The sequence below is a fragment of the Macrosteles quadrilineatus genome, unplaced genomic scaffold (assembly GCF_028750875.1).
Source record: "Macrosteles quadrilineatus isolate MER2022 unplaced genomic scaffold, UCM_ALF_1.0 Scaffold_1__1_contigs__length_201487025, whole genome shotgun sequence".
NCBI lineage: Eukaryota > Metazoa > Arthropoda > Insecta > Hemiptera > Cicadellidae > Macrosteles > Macrosteles quadrilineatus.
In genome coordinates, this window is record NW_026542594.1 from 17247827 (window position 1) to 17264928 (window position 17102).

The 17102-nt window shown below is 32.9% G+C and overlaps 1 protein-coding gene across 2 annotated transcripts in view; it reads left to right on the plus strand.

The window, feature by feature from the left end:
* The window catches only part of LOC129004410 (MICAL-like protein 1), a 259639-nt gene that overhangs the window by 170189 nt on the left and 72348 nt on the right, over positions 1 to 17102 (plus strand). For both annotated transcript variants that reach the window (XM_054432989.1, XM_054432997.1), the window contains one exon: positions 9878 to 9969. In XM_054432989.1, the coding sequence (XP_054288964.1) occupies positions 9878 to 9969 (92 nt within the window). The remainder of the gene's footprint in view (positions 1 to 9877; positions 9970 to 17102) is intronic.

The window sequence follows — 17102 nt, forward strand, 5'->3', positions numbered from 1 at the left end:
ACACATTTTTCTACAAAATTGTGTTTATTACTGTTTTGTAACTCTATCCGTTTTAGAGATATATGTACATGAATATAATAATTTAATTTGTTTATTATTGTACCCTCTATATGGGCTATTAAATATTATATAGAAACTTTCTGTTATAAGTTACAAATTATAATCATTGCATACTTTGATACTTTTACCGTATCCCTTTAATAAATCATAATTTACCCTATGATGCAATTTGTGGTTCTAAACAATTTAATTTAATTTAACAATTTATAGAACGTTGGTCAAACCTTTCTTTTTATAATTTTACTAGCCGTCATAACAGTGCTTCGCAACGGGAAGAGAGAGAATAATTATTACGTTCTAAAGATCTGGTTTATGTAGTTTTTAAAAGTTTAGTAATCCACTAAAAGTATTGACCGGCTAATCCGTTCCCAAACATTATTTTAGTGTACACAATAGATTTGGAAAGTCAATAAGTTAATGAATTATGCACTTAACAAATTAAACGCCTTATTCACACAGATCCAAACAATATTATTAAATTTGAAAAAATATATAGGTATATAACTGTAAAAAAATCCTACTTTGAAATCCTACCTTCTCATCACAGCTTTTGTTGTACGTTGCTTAGTTCAAATGAGCTGTTGTCATAAATTTAAACAGTTAATAGTGTTGCACCCTGTTGGCAAACCTTCTAACTTTGTAATGTTATTCAGTATCACAGAATCAAATTGTTAAGTTTAAAAAGCTGTTAACATTGTTTAATTCTATTTAAATATGAGTACTCATAATAAGGTCAACATGGGAAACTGCAGAGCCACTAGTTGCGAAGCCGTTTGGACGGATCTGCACCAAACTTCACACAAACCTTCCTTGTATAATGCTTAATATGTTTCATTACAATCTGCCAAGCGGTTTCGGAGTCCATATTGTATATACATACATCCTTCCTCTTTTATAGATATAGATATATTTAGTGTTAACGTTTAGTAAACCAATTATAACTAATATTGGAGCAGTTCAGTTCAAATAAAAATTAGTTTGATAGAACTAGTCAGCTTAATTTCAATTGTAATTCAATACTTTTCAAATAAATTTTGTGTAAAGAAGTTTGTAAGATAGAAACAAGTTTCAAGGAAATATCTTGCATTTTAGTCATTCATGGAACGGATGGTGGCATGTGGGTGCTTAGGCCTATTAGTCGATTCACCATATTTTTCACTTTACTTTTTATCGTACGCTTATCAACAGTGGGTCCAGTGATTTCCTTCATCAACTCTTCCATAGCAAACTGACAATCATCGTTCATTTAAATACAATAAATTTACTTATTTCTTCAACAGCACCACTAATGTCGTCTCCCTCAGGTCGTTCTCTTTTTTGGGATTTTAAAATTCGAGCATCAAAAAAGGTCGAATAGCAATCCCGATTATTAAGTCTGACACATTTGATACGTAGATGTACTTCGTCCCCCCATTTTTATTCATATTCTAAGCTGTTTCTTGCACTTTATCTTTCATATCCAAGTTCCGTACCATATTAACTTTGCGTCTCTTCTTTAAAGGCTCCTTTTTCATCCTCTAAGTATCACTACTAATGAACTCACCAACTAATTAAACTACAACAATATAAGAACTTTTTTGCAGGGTTGTGCTCGAGGTATCTTTATGAGGAAGTCAAGTGTACTATCCACGGTTTTGGCTGCTGAAATAGACGCTGGTCTGATATATGTTTTAAGGCAGTATCATTGACTATATATACCTACAGTAGGTATATATAGTCAATGGCAGTATGTATAGACATATAATCTTTCCTTTCTTCGCTTGCTTTTACCAAACCTGCCAAACCTTTCGCACCAACTTTAATATAACTCTCGCCGTCCACTATACATTGATCACAAATATCACATTTCAATGATTTACTTATTTCAAATTTTTCGAAAATAGGTAATCTATTATATTATTAAAGTTATACAATCCAATTCTATGTAAATGGTTAAGGCCTTAAAGCAAATAAAAATATAGGCATTAAAAATATAGGCATTAAATATGGCATATCAAAATGAAGCTCAGAGTGTGTTGATTTGCCAAAAAAATAATGGTATAAACGAACTCTCTTGGGGCTCTGCTCCACAGGCCGATTTCCAAGATTATTAAAGTGATACGATATTTTTTTTTGAAATGGTTAACACCATTAATCAAATAAAGAGTCTTCCAAGAGGTTGTCGTGGATTTAAAACAGGTCTTTGTAAAAGAGACCGGTACAACGGTACCCACCTCAGCAACCTCAGGACGTAAGGTATGACGGTCCCGCTGCTTTTAACATTCTGATGAGAATTTCTCGAACTTGGACCCTTTAAATGAAATATAAGGGTAAAATTAATTAAATGGAGGCTTCTGAATTGTACACCCATGGAATTCACGGGTAGAACCTCTTGTTTGCATATAATTTCATTGCAAATATACATCTTAAACAAGACAAGAGACTAAATGACAGATGATAACTAACAAATGATTAAATAATTTAAAAAAAAACCATAATTAATGGTTTTCAACAGGTTTGTTAACTTCCAACAGCTAAAATTAAATACTACTTTATAACGATAGTAATAAAGTACTATAAATAGTAATAATAATGATTATGTTCAACCAACCCTAAAACTATTTATATACAATAATGTTTACAACTAATATTCTCAAAACTTGAATCAGAGGGTGAATTCTATTATAACAGAAAGTTTCCATATACTATTTAATAGCCCACGTACAGGGTAAAATGACAAACAAATTAAATTATCATATTAATGTGCATATATCTCTAAAACGGATAGAGTTACAAAACAGTAATAAATATAATTTTTGTAGAAAAATGTGTGAACTTCAACTTTGCAATTATATATGCTATGTAAAATATTAATAGTTTTTGAGATAATTTGGAAAAACTAAAAAATTGTACCTAAAAATTTATAAAATTACATATTTAAGTTCATATTTCTCTGAAACGATTGCAGTTACAAGAAAACTGTTAATACAATTTTTGTAGTAAATTTTGTGTACTTTAAGTTTGTAATTGCATGTGGTATATTAAATATTAATACTTTATAAGAAAATTTAGAAAAACCAGAAAATTGTACCTAAAATCCAAGATGGCGGCGAAAGCTCAAGTCTCACGTTAGGGGACTTTAAGTATGATAAAGTAGAAGCCTTAACTGACATTTTAAGCCAATTTGCAAAACTATACCATTTTTTGTTTTTTGATTACATTAATTTGACTGGGCTAAGATTACTTTTGTATTTTTGGTTAAAGGCAGAAACATTTAAATACATTAATACAGTTTTGCCATGTATACTATCGTAACAAATTTAGTTTAAATGTAACAGTATTGAATAATTGGCCCAAGAAGTTGTATACAGTATTTACTACTTTCAATATATCCGACACAATGTATATATTAAAACTGTAGGATTGTGTGAAGGGAATCATCAGTTCAAGATGGATGCGGACTTATTAGACAAGGTTGGGATCGAACAAACAAAGAAGTTAACACCAACTTGTCAACAATTGGATGAGAGATGATTTTCTCTGTAACCCAAGTCTAATTAAGAAAAGTGGCATAATAAACAACTCCACATTCATCCCAGTGTGTAAAGCTTGAATATAACTTGTGTTAAGGTGGGAGACAAAAACTATAGATGGTGGTTCTTAAGAATTTATCATTGGGTTCAGAATTTGGATTAGAAAGGATAACATGTCACATGCATAATTTATAAGACGTGCATTAAAATATTCAATTGCCTGGAGTACAAATTTGTACATTCAACCTTTTTAGGTGCTATAAACCTTGACTCATTTGTCATTTTTACCTCTCATTTAACAGAAACTGAATTGTAAAATGTGTTTATATCCTGAAAAACAAAAGTCTTTTCCCCGTGCATTGTTTTCTATGCCATGAAACTCTCCTTCCAATGGCATTGGAAGTCAGGCACATTATCTTGTTGTATTCAGAAAGTGAATGTGGGCAAAGGACAATGCAGAAAGCACAAGTTTAATGTGCCACCAGTGCAACACTTTCTCTGGCAATCAGTGAGCAGTGAAAGTGAAGGATAAGGTTGCTGAAATGCACATTACACTTGGCTCGGGTGTCATTGGGTGTTTGGTCGCTCCAGCCACATTCAGGTCAACAGCTGTTTTAGAAATCACTTTCTGGGATGTTGGCTGTTTTACCTTGAATTACCACCTCTATGAAACCAAAAAATCTAAGCTGAAACTACACTAAACATATTTCCCAACACCTTGAAGACAATAATGTGGGGTGAACGCTTTGGAAATTGAGTATTGATATCCCATTACAGAGCCATTTCCTTCATGGGTGGTCCACACTAGGAAATTACTAGGTCTAAAAGAAGATTGCCCACAGTTTTTTCACCTAGACCACAATTATTGGCTGAGCTGTACCTCCTTACCGCTCTGTGCTCTTTACTCTGTGTTCTTGGTTGCACGATCCAGTTACTCTGTGGTCAGCGTGAGAAAGGAAACAATGTTGCTTAAGTTCATTAATATATTATGTAAATTTTTGCTGTTCAACTCAAAACCTAGAATGGATAAGGAACATCCAATTGAAATTAAAATATGCATACTCAAAGGGTTTTAAGACGACTTCTTGAACAAACCTCTTAAAAAAAAAAAAAAAAAAAATACCCCCGCCGCAGCAAACCTGCCGACTAAGCGAATTTCCATTTGTCTAAATTGATTTTCAGTTAAATATATTTTAATAACATTAGGTTTAACGAGTACCTAGGTTTGCTGCTACAAGGAAACTAATAAAGTGTGTTTTTGAGTAAAATACAGGGTGTTGAAAATGTCTGGAACCAACATTATATCTCGTGAGTGGTTAAAGGAAAACAACTGATATTTTGTGTACGGTTATACTATGGTTTTACCTATCTTTTAATGCCTTATGAAAATTTTTACCACTTATAGGGAACGTCCTGTGGAGGATGCAGTAAAAAGTTTTAAGGGGAGATGTACGCCGCCTATACCCGCAATGTTAAACATATACATGTATGTGACCCATTATCTCAAAAAGTGTAAGACATATGAAACTGAAATTTTTTTCCTAGTATATATATATTATACTAAAGACACCCTAGCATTTTTATTCGATTTCTTATATCCGTTGGTATTTTTTGAATTTTTTTTTAAATAAAAAAAAAGTTGACTTTTAATTTTATTAAAATATTTTCTATATTTTTTTGTTTTTGAGCTAGAAGCCTAAAACAGGTAGGGAGTGTGCATTTAGACCTGCTAAGTATATGGTAAAATTTTGAAATAATTTGACTTACTTCTTCCTGAGATAATGGGACTTTAATGCTAAAAAAGTGAATTTTTGAGAAATCGCAAAAAACGCAGAAAATAATAATTAACTTACATTTTAAAACATTCCAGCTGCATAATCCTGCTCCTTTTCTTTGTCAGCATCCCAGAGCTTCTTCCTAATCATCCTGGTTCTTTTCCTGGCTTGCTTTGTCTTCTCATCACATGAAATTTCTGATTTCATCATCCGGTATCGGTCGATGTCACTAAGAAATCTCGCACAATTTCTTCCAACTTTGACCCCAAGCTCTTTCAAAACCTCTAATCGTCCCCTGTTTCCTTCATTAAAAGTAATAACAGAGTCAAATGTGCCAAATCTCAGAGTTTGTCTTCCAACAAAATTATTTTTGGGAATCCTGGACCACACAACAGAGTTAAAACTTTCGTTGATGTTTTGTGTTCGGCCATGCAGACATTTCTCTAACAACTCAGTTTTCGCCAGATCCTCGAATATAGGTTTTATTTGGTCGATTATAACCTTGTCTAGTGAGTTATTGTGCTTGTATGTTTTATTTTCTTTTATAGCTTGTTTGTACTTGCACCATGCTTCGTCGCAATGTTGATGTTGTGGGGTGTCGTCTGTGGAAGCTTTATGGAAGAGGATTCCCAAAACGTCGCTTTTCATTTTTTCCAAATTATTTTTGTTGCGCCTAATAGCTAAGCCATAATAATTTTGTAAAGAGTCTATCACACTGTCTGTGAGCCTACCTTTTTTCCCCCCTATCTTCAGTCCATCACTCAACTTTTGTCCTTTCAAGTCTCTTCGCAACTTTCGAAGACGCCCACCCATTCGTTTCTGAACGTGGCCTACACATTCTAATTTTTCAATATTAAAAGTAGGCCCATATGGTTGGGATTCAACAACAGTGGAAAACCCCTTACAGTCTCCGTCCCCTAGGTAGTATTTGTACCTGACATTTCTTGTGGCCACAGAACGCGAAAATACACTCTTGGCTCCGGCAACCTCCATCGAACCACTACTGCCTTCAAAGTTCTTCTCACAAAAGTGGTGGCCTTTTTTTTGTTTATTTGATTTAGATGTACTGCATGTGTGACAATATTTTGTAAGGATTTCCACATCGAGGATTTTACTCGTGTCGAAACTTGAAACTGATACTATACCATTGAGCGAAGCAAAACCTCGCCGTTGCCATGTACCATCGATGCCTACACTGATATCTCTGGTAGTGGTACCATCATCACTAACATTCTTTTCTACGGCTTCTTCTATGGCCTTGATCATTGAATTGTGAGCAACAGTTCTCACAGATTCTACCATAAGACTGTTGTACCTTTCAAACCTAATTGGAGGTTTAGGCAAGTCGAGTAAAGCAAAAAGAGGCCTACTTGAAACCGAACCCTTACCTATTGCCCTCAACCCATAAACACACTTTAAGTTTACATCAAAAAAATTGTCTGTTTTGTGTGATGTCCAAAAAGGAAAAGAGTGAAAACATTTCTTACATTCAATTACTAGTTTACAAGCTAGTCCTTGTCGTGAACTTTCCTCTTCTGTCAAAGTTAGCGAGCTCTCAGATTTACATTGCTTACAAGCAGTGGCACATAACAAAGCCTGAGATAAGATGTTAATACTTAGTATTATATTGTTGTTACTAACACTAAAACTATCAAATGTATCTGGCACTGTCCCAATCTTTTTCGATGAAGCAGATGGAGGAGTAGGCCTACTTTCAATGCTAGGCACAGAATCATTTAGTCTTTGATTTTCAGGATCCAAACTTTGACTGTTTTCAGTTACAGGCGTAGGCCTATTTCCTTCATTTTGCACACAACTATTTACCTTTGCATACTGGTTACCTCGAAAGCTTCTTTTCTTCCACAACTTTTTAGTTTTTGTCATTTTGTAACATCACTTTTACACTCAGCACAAAACATAACCTTTGCTATAAAATTTGTAAACAATGCTGAACCTCAACACAAACATAAACATATGGATCAGACGACAATACAGACTAAGAGAAAAACAAACCAGGAGCCAGGTTAGCCAACACAACTTATCAAAATCAATAAAATTAGCTAAGATAAACAGGAGCATAATGTATGAAAGTAAGTTGTGTTTGGTTGCTAAGTAGCCGTGTGGAAATTTTTTCAAAATTTATTTTTTATATTTTATTAACTCAAAATAGGCATGTATTACATACCATTGCAATCAGAATAAAATAAACTATACAAATATTAAATAAAAAATTTTTTTTTTTTTTTTTTATTTTCGGGCGTACTTCTCCCCTTAATGGAAGCCTATGGTAAATGATACATCATTTTAAAGGCCATTTTTTTCTGAGTAAGGAGCCACAAGTTTCATCTCAAAAGGACCACCCTAGAAAAAATGGCGACTGTTTGAAATTTAAAAAACCACTTATAGGGAACGGAATTTTTAAATTTCAAACAGTCGCCATTTTCGCTAGGGTGGTCCTTTTGAGATGAAACTTGTGGCTCCTTACTCAGAAAAAAATGGCCTTTAAAATGATGTATCATTTACCATAGGCTTCAATGAAAACTTTTTACTGCATCCTCCACAGAACGTTCCCTATAAGTGGTTATTTAAATTTCAAACAGTCGTCATTTTTGCTAGGGTGGTCCTTTTGAGATGAAACTCGTGGCTCCTTACTCAGAAAAAAATGGCCTTTAAAATGATGTATCATTTACCATAGGCTTCCATTTAAACTTATTACTGCATCCTCCACAGGACGTTCCCTATAAGTGGTAAAAATTTTCATAAGGCACCAAAAGATAGGTAAAACCATAGTATATCCGTGCACAAAATATCATTTTTTTTTCTTTAACCACTCACCAGATATAATGTTGGTTCCAGACATTTTCAACACCCTGTATTGATAGCTTAGTACAAAATAAATAAATTTGCCAAGTTTGATCAAAATATATTCATAAACAAGCAAACTACAACATTTGACAATATTCTCCATAAGAATAACATGGGAATTTTAAATTTACAATTTTTTTAATTTTCTCCGTTACAAATATTCGAACAAAAATACTTTTAAATACTAAATTATTTGTTTTTTTAAGCTCTTTAAAAAGGTCTAAAGAGAAATTGGGAAATTTTGTGTTTTGGGAGTCAAAAGTGAGAAAAACCAATTTTTACCCCATAAAACCCCCCGTAAAGCCCCGTTCCCATGGTCCGATCGTGCTGGTTCGCGAACTCATTCAGGTTTATCCCGCTTTACACCTTAAAACCAAATTTCATCAAAATCGGACAAAAATTACTCAAGTTATCGCGTTCACGGACGTATATATATATATATATATATATATATATATAAGTCTATATATATATATATACATATACATATATAAAAATTTGAACGAAGAGTGTTTTTGGCCTCTGGGGACATCAAAATGAAAAAGTAAATTGGTCCCGGGTCTAGGTCTTACCGTGCCACCTACGGTAATAGCTACTTCCCTATAGGGAAATTCGCTAAAAAAAAAAAACATACATCCCTTAAAGCTTTTTTTGTACAGTTTATTAGAAAGTTCAGGAATTGTTTAACACAATTTAAGGGCACTGTTCTATCCAAGGCCACTGTAAATAATGTACTGTACTGTAACTTAATCAAATTTTAAAACAAAATTTCAAAATCAAAAATGTCCAATTCAATAAATCTGTTATCCCATATATGGAATAAGCTATTACCATAGGTCTAATGGTAAGACCTAGCCCTGGGACTGATTTACTTTTTATTTTAAAGTTTCCATAGGCTAAAAACAACATCCCTTCAGATTCATATGTACGTGTGTGTGTGTATCCGTTAGGTCAATAATTTGAATAAAAATTATCTGATTTTGATGAAATTTGGTACAAACATGTAAACCTATGTTTGTGAACCAGCATGATCGAACTATTGGAACGGGATTGATTGGGTTAAAAATAGGGTTTTCCCATTTTGGACCCTCCAAAAAACACCTTTTTCTATTTCTTTCCAAACCTTTCTGTAGCAGAGCTTAAAAACATATATTTTAGTATATTTAAAGCGTTGTTATGTACTATACAACTAATTCGCTCGCAATTGACTTTTGTTTCTAAAATCAATGCTAAATGTTCATATACTTTTTTTTTAGTTATGGCAAGTGTGTCATTGGTTTTCTTTGTTTCTCTAATCAATGATAAGTGATTATGATCAATGTAAATGCCTTTAACTATGTAACCAGTAAACACATAATATTATAAGAGAGGTGTCGGAAACTATCAAGTTATGTAAATAATATATAATAAGTTGTTTGATTGATTGATCAGAATATTGGTAAAAAGTAAAGTATAAAAAGTGGTATAAAGTATAAAACAGCTATTTATATGTTGTTTGTTGATGTTTTGTTAAATTGATTATATGTATCTATTGGTGTATGTAATCTATATACTTAAACACCTATTACTGAGGGTAGGCAGAAGGGATCTTAAAAAAATCAAGGTGTGGTTGCTTATGCTTATTTGCCTCTATTGTCAATACTAAAGTGATGTTTTATGTTTCAGCCTCATCCCCCATCAAGAGATCCCCAGACAGTCCTCAGTTCTCTGACAGTTCCTTGGGTCTCTCCACCTCCGGATCCACCCCTCCTCCCAAGGTAAGCTGTGTGTTTATAGGCATTGGGAGACTGTGTGTTATGTGTGTGAACCAACCATTAACATTACGCTTGTCCGCTTGTGTTAATCTGCTTTTGGAAACTCGTCATTTCTTCCCATTCTTTTGGTTATGAATAAATTGCAGGGCTCTCCTCTTTATAAAACATTTCAAAAATATGCTTGAGAATTTTTTTTGTGAAAAAAGGTTAAAGTTTTCTCAGAAATGCACTTTTTTGAGAAAATGCAGTAACAGTTTTATTAAGAAATTATTATTTTTCCTTCCTATGTATTATAAACGTGTGATTTGACAGCAATTATTTGAATGGTGGAGTTTAAAAACAATTTCTTGGCTCCTTAAGTGTATTTTAACCATAACTCATATTTTCACTCTTTAGCTATGCCACAATTAGGCCTAAATTGGTTTTCTGTTATGATACTTTTATGTAATGTAGGCTACATTTCTTAGTTGTGTTGTATATTGATGTATTTGCGTGTTCAACACAAATCTGTTGCATATTTGTAAAAAAAAATTATTTTGCAAATGTAGCTATTTTTTATCTATGGCTAATTTGACCTAATAGTTTTGTGTTATGAAAAAAATCAGTTTATAAAAACTACCATTTACAGTATAAATTAATTAGCATTTACAACCAGTCAGCAGTATAGCTACTAATACATAATGTAGGCCTACATCCTTTTTGTTGTCAGTTATCAATGCAAATAAATTACAGATACACGCAATAAGTAGTGGTAGTTTAAACAAAGCTGTTGCTCCCCTTTAATTTATTATGATTTCTTATAAATGAAAACTAAAAGGGCAATTATGGTGAATAGTTATCTCTTTAGAACAACCCCAAATTAAAAATGGATAGGCTACTGTAATTGTTTTGAAGGACAGTGGTTGTGTGCTCACATCCTAATATAGGCTAGTGAGACTAAACTTACAAAAACCTCCACTAATCACCTATAGTTACCATTTGTGCTTCCTGTAATAATGCCTTGGCCCAAATGGTTTGAAAATATTGAGATCCACTAAGATTCGCCAATGAAGAACATCATTAAGAAAATGTCTAAAAATGAACATAAGTTCCCCCAAATTAAATCTTTCCCTCAAGACTCAAGACTGAAGAGTCCCGTAAGCAGAGTTTTATATTGTCAAATGTTTTCATGGCGTATTCTGCTGCCATAATGGCGAGTGAAACTACTCCAGTTCTCAGTGGCACAATCAGCATTGTGTTGGAAAATTAGCCCGGAGAAATCCCACAGTGAGAAAAACTATTCCAATATATCTGTGTCTCCTGCTGTTTGTTCACCAAAAATACAGAAAGAACTCAAGAACTAAAGTATTTTTGTTGTTCATTTAGCTAACTTCTGTTTGTTTCATGGATCACTTAGTAAAAGTGTGTTGACAGATGTGCTGGAGGCCTCGGTTGATTGTGATACTGGAGACTCTGTGTTTCCGAACATCTGTTTAGGAATCTCTCTCCCTACAAAATACTTCTCTTCATTGGTTCAAAAACCCTCCCTTTACTTATAATACCTTGCTCTAATATCTCTACCTCATTTGTCTTTTCTTTTAAAACTTTGACTGAAATTATGGCAAAATAATATACCCCTGCCGCTATAATAAAATAACCTGCAGACAAGTGAATTTCCATTTGCCTGGTTGCCTTTTCACTAAAATCCTATAGTCTAAAACAAGCGCGTGTACGGACAAACTTTTATTTTCTTCCCAAGGATTTTTAATATTTTTGTTTATTGTGGAGTATTTGGCCACGAGAAATCAATTGGAGTTGGTGACAAGGCTGGAAAAAATCCAGTTTCAGTCCTACAGCCCTTGAAGGTACCCATGTTATCATCAATACCTTTTTGTAGCTGCAGTTAATAAAAACAGCTGATACAGGGGTTTTTTTGTAATCTATGAATGTTTAAAAAGGTGTAAAAGGTGTATTAAAATGTTTTCTTTGTATCATTGAAATTTTTTCACATTGATTACCATAGATTATAAATATTTATTTAGCTAAATCACTTATCTAATAAATTTAATGTTTAATCAAATCCGAGCATCTCCTGGTACTAATTCCTAAAATTTAATTTATCCCCAATAAGAATAAGATAAGAAATTTTAATTTAAACTTTTTTATTTCCTCCGTAACTGATAGACGTATAAAAACGTTAAGAAATACTAAGTTATTTATTTTATTAAGCTATACAAAATAGTTTAGAAAGAAATTGCAAAATTTTATGTTTTAGGGGTGAAAAAATGGGTTAAACCAATCTTTACCCCATACTTTAATACTTTTCATTGGAATAGCAACCATAAAACCTATGCACCTCTGGGGACATCAAAATGAAAAAGTTAATCAGTCCCCTCTAGGTCTTACTATCAGACCTACAGTAATAGCTTATTTTCTATATAAGAAATTTGCTCAAAAAGGACTTAAACAGTAAACAATAAAGTTAAGTTACTTTTCTTTGTAAAATTTGAAAAAATTATATCAATCACCTATCAATTCTAGAATTATAGTTAACAAACATTTCAAAAGAAAATTATATTTATTAGGCAAGTGACAAAAGTTTTACTCCAGTTATGAAAGAGTACATTGGTCATACCCAAAGATTTTAGATGATGTTAGGTATATTTTACATTTTACATATAATTCTAGTATTTTAGCAGAGGCGTTTGCCAACTGTTGGCAAGAAGCAAGGTTATATTGGACAGTCAGGTGTGCCCTTGCAGTCAGCTGATGCACCAGTCAGCTGTTTTGTAGGTCAACTGATTCTGCGACTTTCACAAGGTCATTCAACCTAACTTCTCTATTCTGTCCTCACCTAGCAACCTAGTCCACCGACCAGACAATTAAAAGAGTTTAGCAACAAAGACTTGTATTAGCCGCTGCACAATGGACATCTAACGGATCATTTTCTCACTTTGTTTTTCACAGATCAGGGTCATGGAAAAGTCACTTGTCATGGCCCCCCAACCTTACCTACTTAGCCAAAACCAGTTTGGAACTGGCCCCTGACTAGTTTCTTGAGTTTATGATTTAATTGGGCCTAATACACATTTTACTGAGTCGCTGAACTAGTCACAAAATCACATGTGTGCAGGAAGTAGAGTGATTATTGATCCACAAATTATTTATGGATCTATTTTGCTTGGTTGTTTTTGTTCAATATAAAATCGAGTGAAGCGAGGGAAATGTCTTATTTTAGGTGTCAACTACTATAATTTCCTTAAGGGTTAAGAAAGGTTGAAAGGTTAAGAATTCATTTTTAGTAATGTTTGAATTTTAGGATCCTCAAATCAAGGGCACTTCCCTCTGAATTTATCTCTATTTAATCTCTCGATTCTAATTAATGTTAACCATTTTCTTTTAAACCTTTTCAAAATTAGATTTAAAACATTGCAACATTTAGTACAGTAAAACCTCACTATTTTTACAATTTGTGGACCCAGAGGTTGTCGAGTTTAAGAGCTGTTAAGTTATCCAGAACATTAAAAATTGTTATTAGTTTTAATAAATGAATATAACAGACCAATTTTTATATATAAATTTATTACTTATATCAGTTTTTTCATATTGAAAACTAAATGTTCTGAAACAATTGCTTCTTTGTGTGAATGTCAGCTGTTGACTGTTGAGTTACACAGTCTGTTGAGTTACTGGGTGTTGAGTTTGTAAAGTTTACTGCATTAAATTTTTTTAAATATTACTAAATTTATTTTTCAAACAACTAATTAATCCTAAGAAAAGTTAATTGGGTCATGGGTGGCATCATCACAAAGTAAGATTTCTAGTTGGATTTCACCCTAAAAACATCAGTCCGCTGTACATCATTATCATATTATTTCTAACGTCTTTATGCATTCTGTCAAAAAATGCTCTTTCAATCCAAGTGTTCTATGCAATCCAACACAAAATATTTCCTGAAAAATAATTGCTTTGTTTGCACTTATTTAACACTTAAAGTGCCGTTGACATGTTTGAACATGAAAATTGCATTTATTTCAATGTTAAGCAATGCGGGAATTCCCGTCATCAGCACCCAACGTGTTAAACTGTTACCAAATTCATTTTCTCTCTATCATATCATTTACATAAACTAACTGGAAGACTAACAATGGAGGTTCACAGTTAATGACTCTAATAAAACCTATTTTGACATCATACTGTAGTTGTTTTTCTAAACCTTGTTTAGCAAATCAATAAAAGGTTACAGTAACTGCAGACTGCCTTGTGGGTTTTGTAAATCCAGTAGGATTGCGCACTTTTTGACTCAGGATCTGAAGATGGCAATATATTTTTCGAAACGTGCGTAATCCTACTGGATTAACAAAATCCACAAGGCAATCTGCAGGTAATGTAACCTTTTATTGATTAACAATAACAACTATTTTGAAAGCTTGTTTATGAATTCTTGTGTTAAAGAGGTCAAGTTTACATCAAGATATTAGTTTTGTTTGTGTCATTGTCTGTGTCTTGGTGTTTATTAACCAGCTTTGCTTGCTATGTAACTAACACTGTCCAGCTGTCCTTCTGTGTAACAGTAGTACTGGAGGCACTTTAAACAAAATTTCTTATGGTTCCGTAAAATCTGTTTCAACTTAGTTTTTTTAAGCAAAACTTTCAAGTTATTGAAAATGCTCTCCCATGTAGTTTTTATCATTTTATATTAACGTAGTTTCTGTTTCATCATTCAATTTTGTTATTGTTGCAAATTCTTTTTTCTTAATCTCACTAAGTGAGCCAGTAAAAAAATATATTTATAAAGTAGGCCTACTAGAGCTCGCCCCGTGGTCAAAAACTCAACCAAAAGTATGATTGTGCAAACTTCTCTATTTTCACCCAACGCTGTAAATTTCTTCCATTTGTTTTGATTTTCTGTCCATGTTAGTTTTATTTTTTATTTTAAATTAATTTGTTGTGCTTATTTTTGAGTCTACAGGCAAATATCTTTTTAACAGTGCGCGTAGATTATCCCTTTTCCCTGCAATGCACAGGAGCTGTATAAAAAGGTTTTCAATAAACATGCTTGTCTATTAATATATAGAACTAGTGCACCTGTTGCTCGAATTCGAGCACTTGCAAAGTATTACAGGCGTTATTTCAAAACGAATAACAGGGATAATTTCCGAATCTGATGACTAAGAGTCAACCCAAAGATAATGTAATCAATCACTCCACTCCAGTTATCAAAACAGAAAACGAACTCTGTGTTTACTATGAACAGCTGTTTTAGTATGCAATTAATACAAATTATTCGTCCGTTTAAGAAAACAAAATTTTTTTCTATAAGAAATACATTGGAATTTGTATGGCCTGTAAGGCAAAGCCTGAGAGGACTTTTATCACAGGAATTGGTGAAAGGGGGTGTCTACACAAAAAATACCAAACTTTGACACATCGTTCGTAAAAATCCATCCATTATTAACGGAGGAGTAGTGTTTCGTAGAAATCACCTTCACATATTATATATAAGGATTGGACCCATGTTAAATCTCTATAAGAAAAGTTGAATTTCCATTTTTGACACAATTAACATAAATATTCAGAAAAAAACAAATAAAACCTACACACAAAAGGACGGATAACCTTTCTTTTGGTACAACCGGCGTGTAAATCGGTCCAGTAGTATGGTCAGGGTGGCTGTCGTAAGCATAACAATTTGGCCTCATGTTAAATCTCCATAAGAAAAGTTTAATTTACAATTTTGACCCAATTAACATGAATATTTTCAAAATACAAATAAAGCATGCACATATAGGTCAGATAACCTTTCTTTTGGTACAACCTGCGTGTAATTCGGCCTAGTAGTATGGTCAGGCTAGCTGTCATAAGTTTTCAACAGTTTTTTAATGTATAAGATTGACTAAAACAGGTCTTGTTTTTCCCTGGATTTTAAAACTTAACTACTTTCTAAAATATAAACAACATATGCAGCAAAATCAATGTCTCACATTGCACTTGTGTATAAATTGTCCTGACAGTTAACATAGTACTGTAGCAATAAGCCATGGAGTAGAGTGAAAGTCATATGTGTAACTACTAACTAGTAACATAGATAACCATTATGAGTCTAACTAGACATAACAAACACTCCTCTTAGCTGTCTCATTTAACAGAGTATTAATTGAATTTATGCCTGACATAGAGAAATATACTGTAGATCCATAGTATCCATAGTAGATCCATGTATGTTACGCTTGCATGCGTAGTATTCACTGTACATGTAAATTACCCGTTGCCGTTACTTACTCAATACCGGTAGCGTGGCTATCATGTTATTTTATAGCTCACTTTCACCTTTGCATAACTAATAGCCAAGGATTATTTTTGAAACAATCATTTGTCGGATGTAATAACTAAAAGAGGAAATTAAATAATGCTTTACGATCATGTTAATTTCATCATAAAGGATTGTTTCATAATTCATACATAACCTTAAAGCTCATAAACTAAAGAAAGTAGGTAGTATAAAAGACTATTATAGTGTAGATTACAATTATTTTTTACAAACCTGAACAGTTGAATCGATAAATACCCCTGCGTGCAGAAAACCTCCCGACTAAGGGAATTTCTATTTGTCTGAATTTATTTTCTATTAAATCCATTTAAATAACATTAGGTTTGCTGCAATGTACCAAACTAATAAAGTGTGATTTGTTGTAAAATATTAATAGCTTAGTATAAATTAAATACATTTGCCAAGTTTGATAAAAATATATCCATAAACAAGCAAACTACATTTTACAATATTATCCATGAGAATAACATAGAAGATTCAATTTACAACTTTTGAATTTTTTTGTTACCAATAACACAAAAACACTTTGATAGGTACTAAATTATTTGTTTTTTTAAGCTCTTTAAAAAAGTTTAGAGAGAAATTGGGAAACTTAGTGTTTTGAGGGTCAAAAATTAGGAAAACCAATTTTCACCCCATAAAACCCCGTTCCCATGGTCCAATCATGCTGGTTCACGAACTCAATCAAGTTTATCCCACCTTACACCTTTAATCAAATAGCATAAAAATCGGACAACAATTACTCGAGTTATTGCGTTCACGGACACATAAAAACTCCCTCTCCCTCTCTCTCTCTCTCTCTCTCTCTCTCTCTCTCTCTCCCCCT